This window comes from Trichosurus vulpecula, chromosome 3, assembly GCF_011100635.1.
Source record: "Trichosurus vulpecula isolate mTriVul1 chromosome 3, mTriVul1.pri, whole genome shotgun sequence".
Taxonomy (NCBI): domain Eukaryota; kingdom Metazoa; phylum Chordata; class Mammalia; order Diprotodontia; family Phalangeridae; genus Trichosurus; species Trichosurus vulpecula.
Genome location: NC_050575.1, coordinates 209,865,590 through 209,886,540, shown reverse-complemented (window position 1 = coordinate 209,886,540; position 20,951 = coordinate 209,865,590). Strand labels below are relative to the sequence as shown.

Here is a 20,951-nt window from a genome sequence, read left to right as displayed (position 1 = left end):
CTCACAATGACCCTATGAAGTAGGAGCTATTATCCTCCTTTACATAGATTTGGGTGATTTGTCTGGCAGGTCACACAGCCACTAGGTGTCTGAAGCAGGATTTGAATTAAGGTCTTTCTGACTCCAAGCCAGCATTCTTTCCTTCGCACCACCAGGTGCCTATGGGATGTTGGGCCACAGCATTAATAATGTTAGCCTAGCAAGGACTTAAACATTGCTCTGTAAATGGTTAAGGAGATACACCAAAAGAAAACCTTTCAAAATTTTATTCTAGTCCCCACTTATTCTAACTCTCTTGGTTTTCAGCTGCCCATAAAAATGAGGAAATTTTCATTTTGTTCTGGCTGACCAAGAAGTTCTAAAATCAAGTTTTTTCTTAAAGATTTATTTACTCTTGTACCAGCTACTTTCTATGTTTGATATCAAATCCTAATATTCCTCTTATGTTATCATGATTTAGATGAAGAATAAATTCTCACTGTGATGTTGGCAAAAGCTGTTCCAACCATGTAGTAGAAGAGTCTAGGATGTCTCTCTAAAATATCTGATGGCGACCAGAGGACCCAACTTGTACTCAGAATGAAAAGCAAACACGGAGAAACAAAGGGCAGCATTGTTTCATAGATGGAACTGTGCTTCAAGGTGTTATTTTTGTAGGCCCTAAAAATCAAAAAAACATTATTACAAATTAACTCAGCCATTCAACAAATACCATCCATTACCTTATATTTGTATAACACTTGACAGTTTTCCAAGTGCTTTCACAAATATCTTATTTCATCCACAACAATCCTTAACTCCACTTATCAAAGGAAAAGAGGGGCAGAAAATTTCAAGTGCTTTGCCTACAGCCATAGAGCTAGTAAGTAGCAGCCTAAGAAAAGTACATAAGGCTTCTGACTCCTAGTTCAACATTCTCTCTACTGTATTACTGAAAAAATCTATTAAATGACTATATATGCAAATCACTGTACTAGAAGATATACAAGATGCAAAGATAAAGATAGGAATCTCTGAATTCAATTAATTTAGTAGAGAAAATAAGAGATGTATGCAAAGAAATTTGACAAGTGCTGTTAAAGAGAGCACGGTATAGCGAATAGAGGTGTGGCCTTCAATCATGAAGATGTTCAAGTCTTGCCTCTGATACACAGTAGCTGTGTGACCATGGGCACATCATTTAACCTTTCAGAATTCCCAGGCAACTCTCCACACCTATGAAATTTATAAGCGAGTTGCTAATCTGCATTTGTGAAGGGAGTTTCTACAATAAGAGTTTCTTACACAGATGAAATCAATGGTCCAGCTTCTTTTTTTTTGTTTTGTGTTATTTTTAAATTACAGAGCTACAAAGTGTTCTAGGATTTAGAAGAGAAATAATTCTGAGTTAGAATGATAGGAAATACTTTGTGAAGGAGGCAGCATTTGAGCTTAAGGAATAGGTTCGAAGTTTAGACCAGATGGTCTATACATTCCCTTCCAAACCTATTTCCTATGATCACCCCATGATCTTGAAAGGAAGTTGGGGCAATGGCTTTCCAAGGCACAGAAGGAGAAGGGAGAAAAGTTTATTCAGGGAACTACAAGCTATCCAGTTTGGCTAGAATGTAGCATAGGTTGAAGCTATAGTGAGAAATAAAGTTAGAAGGAAAGATCTGGACCATACTGTGGAGGGCTTTGAATTCCAGGCTAAAGAGTCTGAACTTTGACAAGCAATATCAAACCATTAGAAGTTTGGTTTTTTTGTTTTTTTTTTTTTAAAAAAGGGCCATAGTCAGAATTGTGCTTCAGAAAGATTAGTCACATTATAGTAGGAAAGATGACTGATTGGGGAGAGGAGGATTAGACTGAAGAATGAAAGGAGACCAGTCAGCATGCCACTGGGGACTACTGAAATAATCTAGGAGAGGTAAGAACTAAAAACATGGTGGAGGTATTAGGAATGAAAGTGTTATGGTACAGTAATGTAGGGGGAAAAAAGCTCCTGAATAAAGTAGTAATTTTAAATATTTTCATTCAATAAGAATAAGGTTGTAGCAAACAGTATAGGATAAGGAATTCATAAAATGTAAGAACACATGAAGATCTGCACTTCCAAGGAAACTAGTCTCCACCTTTGCATTCCTCTCCCCAGTACTACAGATTCGCACTGTACCTGGTAGAGTCCCTCAGCCAGGCAAGGGATGGTAGACAAGCTGGGCACTCCTTTGACCTCAGCAGATCTCTAATAGATCACAGTAGGCATTTCCTCCACAACCTTCACCCTACGTGATCTTTGTCCATGTCTTTCCCTATTTCCTACAGAAAACCCAAACACACTGGAAGCCTTCCTCCAATTTTCGCAATTATCTCAGAAACCTCAATTATCACACACAGGCCTGTCTATATGTTTTCTCTCATTATTACTCTCTGCCTGGTCAACTTCCTTTTTTAATCACATATGTGTTCAATAAGGTCTCATGTCGCTTCTCCTGTACAAATCATGACTGGCAACAGCTACACCCTCCCCAGGCCCACTAAACATCTTTCCGTTAGTTATCATTTTGATGGTTATAACATTGAACTGTCCCATGAATTACAACAGTATAACACTTCAGGGGAAATACTGGTGTCAAAAAAGATGCATTTTTGGAATAAGCAGTCTGGAATAACTAAAAAAACCTTGTAAAGTTTCCCAAATGCATTCTACCTCAATTCTGGGCCATGTCATTGTCCACCTATCCCAAATGTGAATATAGGCAGATTATCTCAATGGTTATACGTTATAGTTACACGTAATAGTTTAGAGCTAGGTCACCAGTTTTCAAAGAGTGGTCTCTAGGGACCCATGACACTCTAAGACTTTTCCAAGGGGTCCATGAAGTTAAACTATTTTCATAATACTACTAAGATGTTTTAGTTTATGATATAATAAGTATCAATAGATATAGATTACATAAACAAAAACTCTTTGGGTGGGTCCTCAATAAATTTTAAGAGTATAATAGGATCTTAAGACCAAAAAGTTTGAGAACTATTGGTCTAGACAATGTGGTTTTTATCCACTATTTTTCTATTATAAGACTAATCTCTTTCACATTGCTATAGATCTCATTAAGACAACTATAGTATTCCTGGGTAAAAGACAATTAGGAATATTTGGAAAAATCTCACCATTGGTAGAGAATCCCCATTTTGGATTTTGCAAAGGACATCTTCTAAGACACTAGAAAATACTGATGAGTAAATAAGGATCTCTATTTTAAACTTCATTTGTTGTTAATATTCAAAAGATTTTGAGCAAAGTTCTTCCCTTAGTCATAATTGTCACAAGGTCTTACGTAATTTTGAGAAGCATCTTTTTCAAATAAAGCCTTCATCTTATTCTACCAAACCAAATGCTTAAAAAAATTAAACAAATACATCAAGATCTTATATTCTTTTATCCCTTTGACGAAATAGTCTGCTATGGAAAAAAAGCCCATGGGTCCCTTCTCAAATTTTCACTAAAGGACATCCCTTCTTGGAGACAACTCAAAAAAGATTTTAGAGATCAAAAAGTAGTCAGGAGTCAATAGTTTAACATATTGATGTAAAAGAAATATAATTCCAAAAACTTTAAGGAGTTCTACAAATATGTTCATTTTCCACATACAGAATACTATATAAAGGAAGCACAATATATCGTGGATACAGTGCTGGAAGACCTGTGTGCCAGTCCTCTTTTAGAGACGGACTTGCTATGTGACTCTGGACAAGTTGCTTTAGCTTCTGTGAGAGCCTCAGTTTCCTTTTATAAAATAGGAAAAGTAACAGCACCTATATCATAGGTTTGATCTGAGGATAAAATGAGATTGTGTGTGTGTGTGTGTGTGTGTGTGTGTGTAGGGAGGGGGAGGGAAAGAGGAGAGGGAGGGAAAGAGGAGAGGAAGAGAAAAGGAAAGGGAGGAAGAGGGGGAGGGAGGAAGAGAGGGAGAGAGAAAGAGGGAGGGGGAAGAGGGGGGGGAGAGAGAGAGAGAAGAGAGAGAGAGAGAGAGAGGGAGGGAGAGGGAGAGGGAGAGAGAGCTTTGCAAACTTTTAAAGTGTTACATAAATAAATCTTGGGCATTTTTTTTATGAAAAATAGGAAATATAGGTCATAGTTAATAATCAACTTTGAGGAGAATTCAAAAAATATCTCAACCTATTAACCTGTTGAATCATAGAAAAAAAGACCTTTGTGTCCAAATTAAAGTTCAAACTTTCTTCCAATTGATCAATTGTTTAAATCAGGGATACCCTTTTCACCTAAGATTTGAAAAAATATAACAAGCAAACAGCAAACTAAGAAATGGGCTAAATGGGCATTCCTTTCATCAGACACTCTTGATCAAGAGGCAACACAATACAATAGAAAGGAAACTGGATTTGGAGTCAGAGGACCTGGATTCAAATTTTGCCTCTCCTCCTTACCACCTATGTGGCTTTAGGGCAAAATGTGAGATTTATAACTCAGAGTAGGTTGTCCAAGGTCCCTTCCAGCTCTAAATCTATGATCCTATAATCCTTCATCAAATAATAAAGACAAATTGTGACAAAGAAAAACCATCCTTTAATTTATTAATGGCACTAAACACATCTTATCTTACTTGTGGCCTACTTTTCAATTCTTTTTAAAAAGAAATTTCTCCTTAAGCTACAACTACTAGCGGTATCAGTAAACATTTAGCATAGATGGTGTCACATTTAAAGCCATGCTTCCAAAGCTAAATGCTTCAACAGACTGGAAGGATTATGAACACGCCCAATCCAACAGAGATATGACCAAACCAACCCAAAAAACTTTTCCAAGATTGGTAAGTAGATTTCTGCTATGAAAGATGGTAAAGTACTTTTATGAGGGACCATCTAAAGGCATTTACTAATGTAGCAACATTATGTGAAGTTAAAGATCAAGAAAAAAATGTTTCACATCAAGGAGGCCTGGTTCCATACAGGTAAAGCATCAGCATCTGATACGAATAAAGTTGAGACTATTTCTTCAGTTCTTGGTCTTAAGAGTTCTAAAATTTGTCATGACAGTACCAAAAATATGAAGAAGAAAAAAAACTGAACTGAGAACCAGAAGACCTGGATTTCAGTCCTGCCCGTGGAACTAACATCCTTGGGGGAAGTCATGGAATCTTTCTGGATTTTGGGAATCCATCTGAGAGGTAGAATAGATGATTTCTAAAGTTGCATGAAGTTCTAAGATGTCTATAAGGCATATATTTCTACCTCTTCACTATCTAAACTATAAAGGAAGAGCTAGAAGGTAATCTTTGTCTTGAATCTTCTTTGAGGTCTATACCTTCAGCATGTCCCAAGTGGTAGGAAGATATCAATGCCTCAAAAAACTTAACTTGCATGACAATACAAACTTAGTACCTTTCATTCTTTCCCACTTTCCCCTTCCTAACCCATATATCACCCCCACCAGGAAAATGAATCACAGGATTTAGAGCTGGACGATATCATCTGGTTCAACCTTCTTCATTTTACAGATAAGGGCACCCAAAGTGCAGAGAAGTTAAATGACTTGCCCATGGTCACAAAAATAGTGAGCATCAGAGAAGGATCAGGTGTATTCCAAACCCACACATTCCTCTCCTTTCTCTACAGAAAAAAGCTCTGTTGGAGTGGCTCCAAGCTAGCAGTCTTCCATCTTCAATCCATTACGGTAATAAAGCGGTCATCTAACCTCTCAGAGGCCTGGGCAACACCTCTCAGTGTAGGTGTGCCCAAATTTGCCAAGAAAAACCAAAACAGGTCAGAGCAATGTTGTAAACTCTTTCAAGTTCTAGTTTGATCAAAGACTAATAAGGAGAATACTGACAAATAAAAAACAATTTTGGATAAAAGGCAAGAGAACCAGAGGAGCTCAATATTGACTCTAGAAAAGCCACATAACCTCTCTAGGCCACTCTCCATCCATCAAGTGTTAAGGTTGGACTAAATGATCTGTAAGATCCATTCCAGCTGTATGATTCTATGAAATAATTGTTAGCCCTTCTATAAGCCTCTTAAAAAGCACTAGGGCAAGATTAATATAAAGTTAGGGAGAAATCATGTTCTCTTTCTTTTTTCTCAGGATATTTTTAGGGCTTCAATCAAAATATAGTTCTCAGGTGCTTTTCAAAATGGCTATAAGTCCCATGAAGAAAAAAAAATTGTTTTAACTAAATCTGTGATTTAATTGTTGGAAGGTGTTTCTGGTGAGCAACTTATTTTACCAGTGCAGATCAGCACCTTCTCTACACCTTCTATTCTTATACTATTCTCCTACACCAAGAGAGTTGCCTGGGCCTCTAACAGGTTAAATGACTTATTCTGGGTCACACAGCAAGTAGGTATCAGAAACAGGACTTCAACCTAGGGCTTCCTGACTCCAAAGTCAGCTTTCTTTCCATCATGCCAAGCTTCCTCTTCTCAAAGAAAAGGATAATAAGTATGAATTTATTTAAGTAGATCTATACCAATAATCTTAAAATTCCTTTCCCCTCAATTTATATATACATATATATATATAGTATGTGTATATATATATATATATATTTTTAAACTTACTTGAAAAAGTTATATAAGCTCATCGGCAGAGTCACACATGCTGCACATCCTAAAAGGGAAAGATATTTTAAATTATAAATTTTCATTCAAGTCGGACAATGGCAGCAGCTGAACAAGTCTTACATCATTAATTTCAAGTAAAAAATCTTTTTACATTACTATTATGTACAAAGCACTAAGTCAGGCACTGGGAGAGGTACAAAGTTAAATAGAACATGATTCCTGCTTACAATTTACTTACTTCAAGAAGCTCTGATTTCATTTGTGTGAGCACTCCTTCCACTGACAAAGGCTGCAACTGTCTCTGGGCCTTAGTAAATTGTTTCATGAGTTACTATGACCAAAATAAATTCATTGCTCAGTGGTTAACCTCTAAATTTGGCTAGGCTAGCTCCTGCACAGACATCATTCCTTCACCCAGCCCTTATTCAAAACCTTTCCACCTTGTTAGATCTGTGAGTTTGTACTGTCCAGCCATAATTTTCAAAAACCCACAGTTCTATCCATGATGTAATGAGGAAAACACTTCTGAACAATAGTTTAGAAATGAGAAAAAAGAAAAAGGTTTTCTAAATAAGATTCTTCTCTACTTACAAACCTGCCTGGGTGTCACCTGCCTTGAAAAAACTTCCCTCAACCCCAATTCCCCTTTTAGGTCTACTCCAATTTCTCTCCTTCCTTCCTGTCAAATTTTATAAAGGGAGTCTACACACTTATCTCTAATACTCCCCCAAATATTCCCAGACTTATTTATAATATAAAACTTAAGCTGGCAAGATGCACCATTCAAGTGGGAAGGTGGTATGTTAGGGCATATTGCTCATCAAGCCACACTTCTGCCACCAACCATCACTGCTTGTTAACGTGCCTGCTTTTGAACAAATATTCTTCCCTGCTACCCATGCTCTTCTTCCCACCACTCCCACCAAAAATTGGTGGCAAAAGTACTATGAAAGGCCAAAGAGCTGGGAAGATGAGGAGTGACCAGGGACAGAACTTGGCTACTCTGGGGGATTATGTGTTACTCCCACTTTTTTTATGACCCAGCAGTGCTAGGCACAGAGCAGGTATTCGCTAAGTGCTTTAAAAATTATTTTTGGAAGGTAAACATGTAGAGTCACTACCTGCTCAGCCTGAAGTTTCCCTTTACTTCCTTCACATGATACATAACAAAGTGAAAACATTAACAATGTTATAAAAAATGTTACTATTGTCTAATATAGAATGTAAATACAGTGACTGCATTTTTGATGCTGGTGTAAGGGACAAAAAAAATCTTAATAAACAAAGCACCAAGACAAAGAGAATCCAAAACCAACATCATAAGATCATGGGCTCATTATAGAGTTGGAAGGGACTTCCTTTAGAAGTCATCTAGTCCTAGTTCCAAGATGGCTGAGTAACATGCGCATGATGACAGAGCTACAAGGAAGCAGAGCAAATTCAGTCCTGTGACTTCAAATCCTGAATTCTTTTCATTAGACTGTGTTCCCTCTCCAAACTTGTTAGTTTAGAAGTCAGATATTTAAAAGCTCATGATGAAAAATGATACTCAATTTCTAAAAATCACATAGATATAAATCATCATCGATATGAGCATGCCTTATGTTCCCTCAAAAGTGCTGGCATTTACCAGTACATTTCAAGGAATATTACCAGATGAACCAAATGTTACTACCAATAAAAGTTTCAGTTCTGTGGCAAATGACTTTTTTTCTACTAACAGTCAATAACTAAGAAAAAACATCAATTGAAAACCATCTAACTAAAAAACAACCCAAATTAGTTTTTAAAGTAAAAATACACAATTCCATTAATCTGCTTTAAAAATTAAAGATTTTAATTTTACTTAAAATAAAATAGGCTACATGAAACTAACAGATAGTAAAAAAATATGGTCTTCTAAAAAGGAGCAGAGAGGAGAAGTTCAAGAATAAACTGAAGACATAGGGAATATACCAGAATATACCTCAAATAACACTTCTAGAAAGATTTCTATCTTAAAGCCCTTAAGATACCAGAATAAAAACATTAAAGTGCTTTTGCATTTTCACCAATACAAACAGAATGGTCCTATCATTTCATGGAGATTCTGTCAAGGGTCTAAGAAATATGTCAAAATTCTCAGTAATAATGTAGTCCAGAAGCATGGAAACAGGAACCATGATATGGTGAGGCACCAGTGTGTAACAGATCAGAATAGTAACAAAATACCACAAATGTGTTTCAAAATGGGACCACAAATAAGTAATTTAAATTGTTCTTCAGGGCCAGTTAAAAGAATGTATGGAACTCAACTAATAGAAATTTTATCAAAAAGACACATGGCATCTAAAGAAGTATCAATTATGTTATTATCTGAATGCATTATAGTTATACTTCCTGAACTAAAATTTGGAACACATGATCTGCAATGGATTCTATTTTTGCTTATTTTTAAATGCAGTATAGTGTTCATAGGCCTTATGACTAGAAATATCATAACCAACTTTTATCACTACTGTGCCACCCACAAATATACACAAATGGACAAACACAATATAGTCCAGCGTGTGCACATCTTTAGAATAACCATAAAGTTTCTTCGTGTGAGTGAATCTCAGTCCAGTGATTTATATTTTTACTGTAATGTTTGACATGATTCATTCAGTTACTATTTTCCAAAATGTTGGTATTTCCAAAACATTTTGATGATTTATAGGCATGACTAGACAGAATAACTGAAATTCCATTTTCATATGTAACATCCTTTCCATTCACATATAGGTACTACCCATGTGGGGAAAAAAGCTTTCCTCTTCAGTACATTTATTTATAAAACAGGCAGATGTGCCCTCCAGTACAAATTGATACTCTAAACAGCTATCAATAGAGAAGAGGTGTATAAGAGTGGATGGCAGGGAGGTGGGGAGAGAGGTAAAACAAAAGAGAGGCAAAAGGTTGATGAACAGCTCAATAGGGCCAGAGGCATTCTTCACTATGGTGAAATAAAAGCTAGAATTCACCCTACTCATCCTAACCAACACCTTATTACCCCACACTAACCCTTTAGCCACTTCTTTCTATAATTAAGCCATCGAGGAAGAGGGTCTGGCCCATAAATTATGGGTGTACAAATGACTAGCTGTTCAAGGATGGTTAAGAGTGAGGGCAGGGCTTAAAATTAACCCATATAAGTTACTCATAAACCTCTCCTTGGATGGTACCTAATGCAGCAAATATTCTGAAATGTGGTTCACAGGCTAAAGGGTCTTACATCATTATCTTTCAAATTTAATACATATCTCCAATAAGACAAACTGCTTAACTCACATTGATTTAGTTCACGGGAAAAAATGGCAAACAGTTGGAATGTCATCCAGTTAAGATTATCCAGTCACCAGAAGCACCCAAAAATGTTTTGTCAAAGAGTAGATTATGGAAATACTCATATGTTTTCAGGGCAGCGAGCCCTATATTACAAAAACTGTATTTTTCTCAGAATGTGTTTTTGTTATTTTGGGGCAGGGAACCAAGAAAATACTCAAAAGATATATCTTTCTGCCTCCTAAGTATTCAAAGTGCAGTTTTAGGTAGCACAAGGTGGCACTCAAGATTCAGGAGAGTGGAGAAGAAAAAAGAAAAAAGTATGAGTGGGGTACTTGAGAAGAAAGGAGCAGGCAGCTGAATTTCGGAAGAGATATACAATAAAAATCTCTAAAATATCTTTAGAGTTAATAATACAAATAAGCGTGGCCTTAAAGTTCAATACCAGAACAAATCTGCCGCCCTGCCCCCCACCTAAATCCTCTTCCAGCAATAAAATCTGGGTTAAAAAAAAAATAGATTAACTACTTTTAAAACTAATCTAGTCTTAGTCAAAGTTTTAAATTAATCTTTTTTGTATTTTAAATACAAAGATTCTGTTGTTTTTGTATTGGTGGCAGTGGTTGTTTTAAATAATGAGGCTAAGATTCTGTGAAAACTCTGTCCAAATCTGTATGATACATTTTTCTAAGACATTTTGCTAACTTTTGTCTTTAATAACAGTAACTGTAGTAATAAGGGAATTTGGGAATGTACAATAAAAAGCATTGGCTTTTGACAAAGAGGTGGTGGTTAAGACAAGCTTTAACATGGAGCTTCTTACCAATAATCATTGCAGTGAATAGGTCTCTATATAAGAAATTAAACAGGAAAGGTTCATACCAGGCCTCAACTCCCACAATCGCAGTCACTATGTAGACAATAGAAATAGTCTAAAAGGAAAATGCACACAAAAGCATAGAGAGAAGTTAACAGCTAGAAAGCTTGCAAGTTAGGTTTGTTTTCTGTATTATAAATCTGATTAAAAAGGTTTATTAAAATAAAAGCTGTACTATCAATCTTAAAATGTTACAAGTTTTTTTTTCTTAAAACCATTCTTAAATCCAACATGGCATACATAAAGTTTTTGCAATGACAGACAGCTACTTACAAAATCTCTATATCATAAATGGCTACATTATAAGATGACAATTTCTATTTTCAACTAATTCTCCCCAAAAACATACTCCTGCTTCCTTATTGGAGTTTTAGGTGGGGACAAGTAGAGCAATATGACAAAAAAGCTGGAATTCAAAAGGCAGAGTGAATTCAAAGCAAGCTTATGGTAAGAAAAGTTTGAAAAAAAAGCTTTCTACTCAGTGAAGGGGTCAGGGACAGAGTAAAAAGGACGACACAGATAAATCTGTAACAATTTAGGCAAAAACAACTTGAATCACATCGTTCATATAGTAAAAGGAATGACAAGGGTTTAAAAATGTTTAGCAGTAAAATATGGTAATATGTTTTGCATGACTGAACATGTGCAACCTGTATCAAATTGCTTAGGAGGTGAGAGAGAAAATTTGGAACTCAAAATTCTTTAAAAATTAATGTTAAAAACTATCTTTACATGTAACTGGGGTAGAGGAATAAAATATTATTTTAAAAAATGTTTAGCAACAACATTAAAGAATCTAAAGCAAAACATCAACTTACCACCTGGCTAAAGTCATATCCCCATGGCAAGAAGAGAACTCCTGTATTATACTTTTCCCAGTGGGACAGGATGAAAGAAAACAAGACTATCCATAAGATGTTATATAAAACAACAACACTGACACCCGTTGTTCCCCGTCCAAAGATGGAATATACAGTCACTACAAAGTAAATGCATGACCAACTGTCTAGTCCATGATCAAATAATTCTCCTAAAGGGGTGCTGGAGTTGGTTCTACGAGCTTGCTTTCCATCAATACCATCTGGAATAGAAACAGAAATAAATCAAAATTTTCATAAGCAGAGAGAAATCTTTCATTATGAGTCACTAAAAAAATCAAACATATTACTAAGAGGTTAATAATTTAGAGTATATTTCCATCTGGGATAAAAATCTAACCATTAATGTTTAGGACTAAAACATTTATTAACTCAAATACAAAATCTGTCACCTATGGTTAAAAAACTTAATCTAAAATTAAACAAACATATTAACAACTAAATCTGAAGAAGAAAAGAATCTTCCACAAAAAATGTTGCCTAGTACTCAGACACCACCATGTTAACCAGCAATTTTCACAAAGATACGAGGTACATATGAACTAAATTGAAGAATGTATTAAGGCCTCCATGAATAAGTGAAAACCATGAATTTGTCTTAAGGCTTCCAATGTTATTACTTCAAATTCATACTATCCCTAGGCTAGGTGTTATCTTCTCGCTGTTCCTCACACATGGCACATATCTCCCCAGTGGCTTTCCACTAGTTATTTCCCATGCTTAGAACACACTCTCTCCTCAGCTCCTTGTCTCAAAATCCCCGGTTTCTTTCAAGGTTTGGCACAAGCACCATCTTCGAGGCCTTTCCCTCCAAAATCATCTTTGAGTACATTTTGTATACACACACCCAAGCCATAAGTTTCTTAGGTGCAGGAACTGTTTTATTTTTGTCTTTTGATCCCCATTGGATGGCACACAGAAAGTACCTAATAAATGCCTACCAGAGTTTTAGCTTTAATACAGACAGAAAAATGATTTCCCATTAGCCTGTCAAATTACCAGTCCAGATAGCAGAGGAACTTTGAAGGACTATGTTGAAACTCTGTCTCCTCATTTTTTAATCTGTAAATGGATGTTCTTACAATACTAAAAAGGCAGTTTATTCTCTTACATCAAATCTTTCCTTGGCAATCATTTTCCCTATTTACTGGTTTAGCAATCTATTTTCAGGCCAACCCTTATCCAAATTACTACAAATTCAGAACTAGTGAAGTAGGCTTTAACAAAATTTTCCATACTTTCTTGCTAGATCCAATAGCTATTAACAGGTAGACAGACATCTCAAGAGGCATCAAGATTCCTTTAGGAACAGTCAGTGCTCACTTACATAAGCATTAAACGTCATTTCTGCTAGGAGTCAGAGCTACAGTTTTTTCTTCCTTATTCTTCGATGGTCTAAATTCTGGTTGGCCATAAGCTATTAAGGCAAGATCTGAGGCCGTATTTGCTACAAACATTAAAATATTAGAGCCTGGGCACAGCAAAAAATGAATTAAGTGTAATTAATAAGGTGGGAGAGTTAATTCACTGAAGGAAAAAATGTGGCTACCCTTAATGAGAGAGAATAATTGTCCTGTCCTTGATTAGACTAAAGAGACCCACAATCTTACCTAGAGTGTAAGCAACAAAGTTAAGGACGCCCACTACAGTCCAAACCCAGCCAGGTACGTGCTTATGACCCGGTGCTGAAAAGCAAAAGACAAGCTCTTTAAGACATTATAACTCTTACCACAACAAACACTTTCAATAAGAACTGCTTCCATTAGTGAATTAAAGTAAAAATAATGTCAAGATCATATAATTAATACCCAAGTCCCCTACTGCAGTGCCAAAATGATCCAATGAAGTAAATACTAAAATAGTTGCAATCAGGACTTCCTGAGGTACTGAGAAGTTAAGTAACTCGCCCAGGCAGTATGTGTCAAAGACAGAATTTGAATTCTGACTGACTGAGGCCAATTCTCTATCTACTATGTCATACTGCGTTTATTATCCAAAACTACTAGTTACACTTTGCCCTAAAAACGACTTATCTTGGGATAAAAAAAAAGCCTAATATGTACATGGAACATAAAGATTCTCTAACGTTCATCTAAAACCACTCTATTTGGGAACAGGGCTTTATTGCTTATATGAAAATGGCAAATGTTTACTGACCATCTTCTTTCCAATCACAGTACTTTATTAATATAATAAACCTCAAATATTTTCACTTTGAATATAAGTGGACCTTCCCAAATTAAGACAAATGGAAATGTTCTGGCTTCACTTTTTTTTTTTTAGTAGAATGGAAAGAGCTTAGTTCTAGTCCCACATCTCTCACTAGCTATGTGACTTGTGGAAGGTAAATTAAATCCCCTAGGTCTCAATTTCCCCACCTATAAAAGTAAAGCATTTTTGAAGAACAGAATATGAGGTGTATCTCCCTACTCTTGGCAAAAAAGCAGAGTGTTACAACCACTATCATACTCAGTCACTATTAACCATTTTTGCATAGTTGGTTTTTGATATAAGAAGACGCAAGGCTTAGGGGAAGGAAGGCATGGAAATTTCCCAAAATGGCTGTAATATAAACCCAAAAGACACTAATTTTTAAAAAATTTTTAAATAGCATGAAGTCTCCAATGCTTACATTTGTATAGAAATTTAAACTTTCAAAGTACATACATCATCACATTTCATCTTCACAATTACTCTGAGGTAACCAAGACTAGTATTATTTTCTCGAATTTACAAATGTGTAGTGTCATAAAGGGCTAATGACCTGCCCAAGGTCACAGAATAATAAACTAGGTTCTGAACCCTAGTCCAGCAATCATTCCACTATGCCATTGTGCCTCTCTAAACGATCTCTAATGGTCCTCCTAGCTCTGAGATTCTATGAAATAGAAAAGCTAAATCCCTTCTTAAACATAAACAGGGGCAGCTAGGTGGTACAGAGAGTAGAGCACCGGCCCTGAAGTCAGGAGGACCTGAGGTCAAATCCGACCTCAGACACTTGACACACTTACTAGCTGTGTGACCTTGGGAAGTCACTTAACCCCAATTGCCCTGCCTTCCCCCCTGCAAAAAAAAACAAAACCATAAATAGTAAATTATATAGGGCATGGTTTGGGAATAATCAATTTTAGTTACTAAAATATTCTGGTTCCCAGAGAGACAGCCATGGATTATCAATTGTCAAACAACGAGAATAAAATACATTCAACAATAAAACTATACTGAAGAGATTTTAATTTTTTTCCCCCTGATTATTCAGGTAATGTGTTTGGATACTATACTAGTACCTCAAGGTCATATCCATATTAGTGATATAAATTATCATTCCATTACATAATGCAAAAGTGATTACTGACAGAGTTCCAAACATTAACCAAGAATTTTAAATGTTCTTAGTTGTCTGAATCTCTGCTATTCAGTTAAACTGTTTAAAATTATTTTGTGACCACTGATTATCAACACCCTAATGAATAGTCATAATACCATATAATATCTGCATTAAACTGTAACACACAGTTTATCATTAAAAATAAAAAGCTACATCTTAAATAGAATCAGAAAATAAGCACATCTGTGGAGACTTGAAGGTGTAAAGGGTTTTTTAGATGGGAATTCTTACTGGTTTCTTTTTTAAAGACAGGTAACTTAAATTTAGACTCCAAGACAGTCTTACCTGATGCAAAAAAGTCAGGATCAAAGTAGGCCATAAGTAAGAAATTGAATATAAGCAACAGAAACCCTGATAGGGTTATCAAATTCGGAGCCAGCCATGTAGGGAAAATCTATTTTAATTAAAAAAAAAAGCCAGAATAAAAAGTTGTGCAGCATATACAAATCATATCCTAATGTAAGATTATAATTAACACTAACTTAAAAGGCAATTTAGAAATTTCCTTCAATTTACATGAACTTTCTATGCTTTAATACAATTAGAACTTTAATTATGAATAATATTATGATTTCAATCTTCGTTTCCTATCACTCTTCTCAATATGCTTTTTACTCATTGAGCAAATAAAAAGTAATAATGACTCCAAAAGATATGGTTAAGAGATGGGGCATATGAAAGGGAGAAAAAATTATATTCATTTTACATTTATGTAAAACTTTCCATTGGACTCAAGGTACTTCCATCGGACCACTATTCTAATGAATATCTACAGAGACAGGTAGAATATTTTTCCTCTCAATGGAATAAACATTTACAAGTTCTATAATGAAGCATACAAATATGTCCCACAATTATGAAAGTATGTTTGCTTTCTTAATTGTATATGAAATTTCTCTATTCGAAAACATGGAAATATAACCTTACAGGCTGCCCCCTCCCCAGCACAAATCCCAAGAAAATTACATAACAAAGCACAATTTCAAAGGACTATTGCTTACAGCAAAATTAACTGCTGTGCATCAATTAGAGACAGGGTATTTATCTTCAAGTAAATGCTGCAGAAAAATTCTGAAATGAGCAGGTCAACAACCAACTATTAATGTCACGTAGGCATAAGGCAGGATAGGACTGTTTGTTTATACATCTACACAGAGGCTACTATTTTCATTCTAAAATTGGGGTAAGAGTGGCAGTGGGTGTATAGATTATGTGAATATCTGGATCCTCAAAGTGCTGAGATAGCTATAGACCTTAAAAGTGAGGAGAAAGTACTTTAAAGGAAGAAATACCAATGTTATTTATAAGGAGAAAACTAAAATGGTAGGAATGAGAGCCAAAATGATTTGTAAAATAACTGAAAAATAGAGTCAAGTCAAGTAAAGTAAACAAGAATGACAGTATTCTTAGCCCCCATTTCCCAGCGCTGCTTTCACTTTCATTGATACCTAGTGAATCACTGGTCATATTAGAGGAGTCATAATACTCCTTGCTCCCCACTGCAACTTCAGACTAGCTTGGCAAATAATGAGCATTAAAATTATCAATTATTTAAATACTATCATTAATAATCTTTCCTTAATATTTAGGAATGAATATGCAGATGGGTTGTCAGAAGCCTTTAAATTTTTTACAGCATAATCCTCATCATCTCATTTTAGAAAGTAAAGAAAAAATCTTATATCCAAGTCCTCTTTGGCATTTGTAGTCATTGTCACCAATGAAATGATGCAGTCTTGTTCCACCACTACAGTAATTCTTTAAAAGCTGGTTATGAGAATTTTTGTTGTAAAATCATTTTTCAGTCATGTCCAACTCTGTGACCTCATTTGGGAGTTTCTTGGCAAAGATACTGGAGTGGTTTGCCACTTCCTTCTCCAGTTCATTTTACAAATGAGGAAACTGAGGCAAATAGGGTTAAGTGACTTGCCCAGGGTCACAAAGCTACTAAGTGTCTGTGGCTGGATTTGAACTCATGTCTTCCTGAATCCAGGCCCAGTGCTCTATCTACTGCATCATCTAGCTGCCCAAATAGGAGGGAATACAGAAAGTTAAATCAGGATGTGAAGATCAACTCATTCCTGAGTCCACTCACAACTGTCAATAAACTCAGAGCTTTGCAGTCTGTTTCCAGGACCTTTAGGGATCTCAACAATAAGTTTAAAAAACGAGTGACTAAATGTTTAAAGCTCATTATCAATTTAATAATCAAAACAAAAGCCACTAAGTATAGAAATACATTTTCTATCATCTTGCAAGTAATCAAATCTTTAAATCTCCCCAAATATCACCTCTATTTCTGGAACAGAAATAGCCTAGTAAAAGGTACAGCACAGATTAGAAATATAAGATAGTCTTACCTTTACTATAGTATTCCAAAATGGGTGCATAACATACAAAGAGAGCGGATTGGTATCCACGGCCCTGTACTGTAAGAGAAAAATGATTAAAACTTTCAGAAGTTTATCCCTCTACCTATTCTGAATCCTGGGTTGAATATTATTCAATTCTAATGTCACCCCAAAATTGAGTAACAGTTTGTAAATAAAAAGATAAGAGCAAAATAAGCAAAAGAATGGCCTTATGTTTATTTTAAATGATTTATTATTCTTTTTTCTACCTCCAAAAGCCTGGTAGAGAAGGGCACTGAAGTTACCAATAGAAAAAATGTCCAACTAAGTCAGGTCACCAGATCCTCTCTGATACCAATACTTCTGCTTTCTGTATCACCTCCCATGACAGCCCAGACCTTAACCACAAGTCTTGGCTTACAATCCTCTACTTCAACCTGGGCAAGAATTGGGAGTGAAAGAGTTGGAGATGGCGGGGAGGGGTGGTGTACAACATGGAGAAAAAGGCAGAAAACTATTTCCACTAATGTCACAAATACCAATACTCTAAACTTCCTGCACAATGAACCAGATTTCCTTTCAATTCACTTTCATACTTATTTGTGTATATAATAAAATATATACACAATATAAAAAATTTGATGTTTAGTTTGAATTTAATTATATATTTTCTCAACTATTTTAAGCAGAAAGTTTGAGGCTAGAGTCCATGTCAATTCTTTATACATAACTCAATTATTTAGCAAAACAGAACACATACACTTAAAAAGTGTCCTCCCTAAGTCTTTGCACCAAAAAAATTTAATATAATTAAAATCGGAAGGTAAGCAATAGGGGGTAGCTAGGTGGCGCAGTGAGTAGAGCACCAGCCCTGGAGTCAGGAGGACCTGAGTTCAAATTTGGCCTCGGACACTTGACACACTAGCTGTGTGACCATGGGCAAGTCACTTAACCCCAATTGCCTGCCTGCCCCCTCAAAAAAAAAAAAAGAAGAGAGAGAGAGAAGGGAAGCAATAAACTAGTGACAAAATTTTTGCAGTAGCCTTTTTTGATGACAGTCTGATACACAAAACATTCAAGGAATTGATTCAAATATATAAGAATAACAGCCATTCCAACAGATATAGATAGTCAATATATATATACAATACACCTCCAACAGATGATCAAAACATATGTACAGGCAGTTTTCAAAAGAAAGAAACTCAAACTATCAACAACCATCAGAAAAAAAAGGCTCAAAATCACTAAAACTCAGACACGTAAAAAATTAAAACAACTTCCTAATCTACCTCACATCTATCAGATTGGCAAAGATCACAAAAAACGAAAACGGTGACCGTTGGACAGGCTGTGGGAAGATAGATACATCGGAGTGCTAATCATGGAATTGTGAATTAGTCCAGCCAATCCGGAAAGCAGTTTGGAAATATGCCTCCAAAATCACTAATCTATGTGTTTCCTTTGACCCAGGTATACATATATTAGGCCTATATCCCAAAAGAGATCAAAGAGCAAAAGCCCCATTTGTACAAAAATATAGGAGTATTTTTTGTTGTAGCGAAGAACTGGAAACTAAGGAAGTGACCATCAATAAAAGAATGGCTGGACAAATTATGGCTTATGAAGATAATGGAATTCCGTACAGACATTTCTTGCTTTACGCAAGTGGACCATTCCACGGACATCTACATAGTGATTTTTATATAATTCAAATTTGCCCCTGGACAGGAAGGGAGGGAGGGAAGCAGAAAAGGGGCCTATGGAGGGGGCTGGTACACAATTCAAGGACACGTGGGGGTCGGAGAGAAGAAAGAACAGGAGGAGGAACATGAAGGAGCCAGGGCCTGCCATGTGGGGGCCTGGCCAGAACCAAAAAGAAGAACATGCAGCAGGCAAATACATAGAGGCTGGAGAGAGACATAGAATGGAGAGGACAGGTGACACAGAGGGATGGGGGGGGGGAGTGAGGGGAGGAGCTGGGGGGAAGAGGGAGAGAGGGAGAGAAAGAGCGAGAGCGAGAGAGTGCACAGTACTGTACAGTAAAGTTAACATAGCAGGGGTTTTGGAATACAGATTTCTTTCAGAAATCTTTATATATAGTCAAATTTGTATAATGAAAATTTATGCAAAGTGAGAACTGTCTGTACGGCTGTAAGAAATGTAAAAAAGAACCATTTCAGAGAAAATGGGGCAGACTTTTTTAATGTCCATTTTTTTAAGTGTACATGTTCTACTTTACTAAGTAAGTAGAACCAGGAGGACAATTTATGCAGTAACAGCAATATTGTAAAGAAAAACAACTCTGAAAGACTTAAAAACTCTGATCAATGCTTACTGATCCATCAATAACAACCCAAGAGGAATGCGGAAGAAGTAAGCGATCCATCATCTGACAGAGAGATTCCAGGAGGAAAAGGAGCTAGCAACAGGGTCAGGAAAAAAAGAGAAAGTAGGGTCACTGACATATTTTTTAAATGCACATAAAAGAACAAAACAAAGGCCTAAAGGAAACAGTCAAGCAGGACAGTTTTGAAAATAACATCTTAAATTTATTATATGCTTTTTCGAAAAGCAATCTGCATATAATAAAATTTTATGTCTTCACATATTATCCTCTTTTTCTGTTCTATTTTGTATATGAAACTATTTCATCTTGTCAGCTTAGTAGATGAATCGAGAAGTTTAAATGGGTGATCTGGCAACACAGCCATGTGGAAAAAAAATTACTAATATAGTAGGAAAAGACTTGGAGTCATGAGAGGTTGGTTCTTTTCTGTTCCCCTCTGCCCTTTACTAGCAGCATAAACTGAGACAAATCATTAAACTTCTTAGAGCTTCAAGCTTCCTTATCTATAAAATGAAGATAAACAAAACTTAAACTACCCATTTCTCACAGGGTTATTGTGATAAAAAGTATTTATTAACTGCCCACCAAGTGCAAGCCACCATGTTAGACCCCCAAGAGAATAAAGACCAAAATTACAAAAGTTCCAGGGGTAGAAGAATGAAGGGAATAGTGTAGGGTATGAGACATAAGTACACATAGAAAACTAATTTGAAGAGGGAGAAAACACTAACCCCCTTGGGAAAATCAGAAAAGGCTTGGGAACAGGCACCTGTGTAGGATATTGGGAAGTGAGAGATTTTAAAGGGCACAGCAGAGGAAACTTCACTGAATCGCTAGTAGACAAATTTGTCTTTAAAGTATAGTGTACAAAGTTAAGTACTATGAAATAAATCTAGAAATGTAGTTAGAAGCCAAAATGAGGAGGACTTTAGATGCCAAGCTGCCCCTCCCCCACAGATAAATGATGAAAAGATATCAAGTAACAATATTTATTGAGGCTTACTATGTACTAAGCACTGTGCTAAACACCAAGGATTTAAATACAAGCAAAGAAAAAGCCAGTCTACCTTCAAAGAGTTTATATTCTAATGGGGGCAGACAACACACAAGAGGAAGGTGAAAATGGGGTGGGGGGGACATACTGAGATGGCAGCATGGTAAAGTCCAAAGTGTCAGAAGCAGAGTTGGCAAGGGAATAAAGGATGGCCAGCCTGGGGCCTCCCCCCAAAATAGAGGC

At 36.1% G+C, this 20,951-nt stretch overlaps 1 protein-coding gene across 1 annotated transcript in view; it reads right to left on the bottom strand.

The window, feature by feature from the left end:
- Positions 1–20,951, bottom strand: part of SELENOI (selenoprotein I) — a 51,126-nt gene that overhangs the window by 9,826 nt on the left and 20,349 nt on the right. Inside the window, exons 2-8 of the mRNA XM_036748375.1 lie at positions 17,374–17,442; positions 15,299–15,407; positions 13,236–13,310; positions 11,566–11,828; positions 10,694–10,802; positions 6,565–6,613; positions 480–660 (exon numbers count right to left, since the gene is read on the bottom strand). Coding sequence (XP_036604270.1) covers positions 480–660; positions 6,565–6,613; positions 10,694–10,802; positions 11,566–11,828; positions 13,236–13,310; positions 15,299–15,407; positions 17,374–17,442 — 855 coding nt within the window. The remainder of the gene's footprint in view (positions 1–479; positions 661–6,564; positions 6,614–10,693; positions 10,803–11,565; positions 11,829–13,235; positions 13,311–15,298; positions 15,408–17,373; positions 17,443–20,951) is intronic.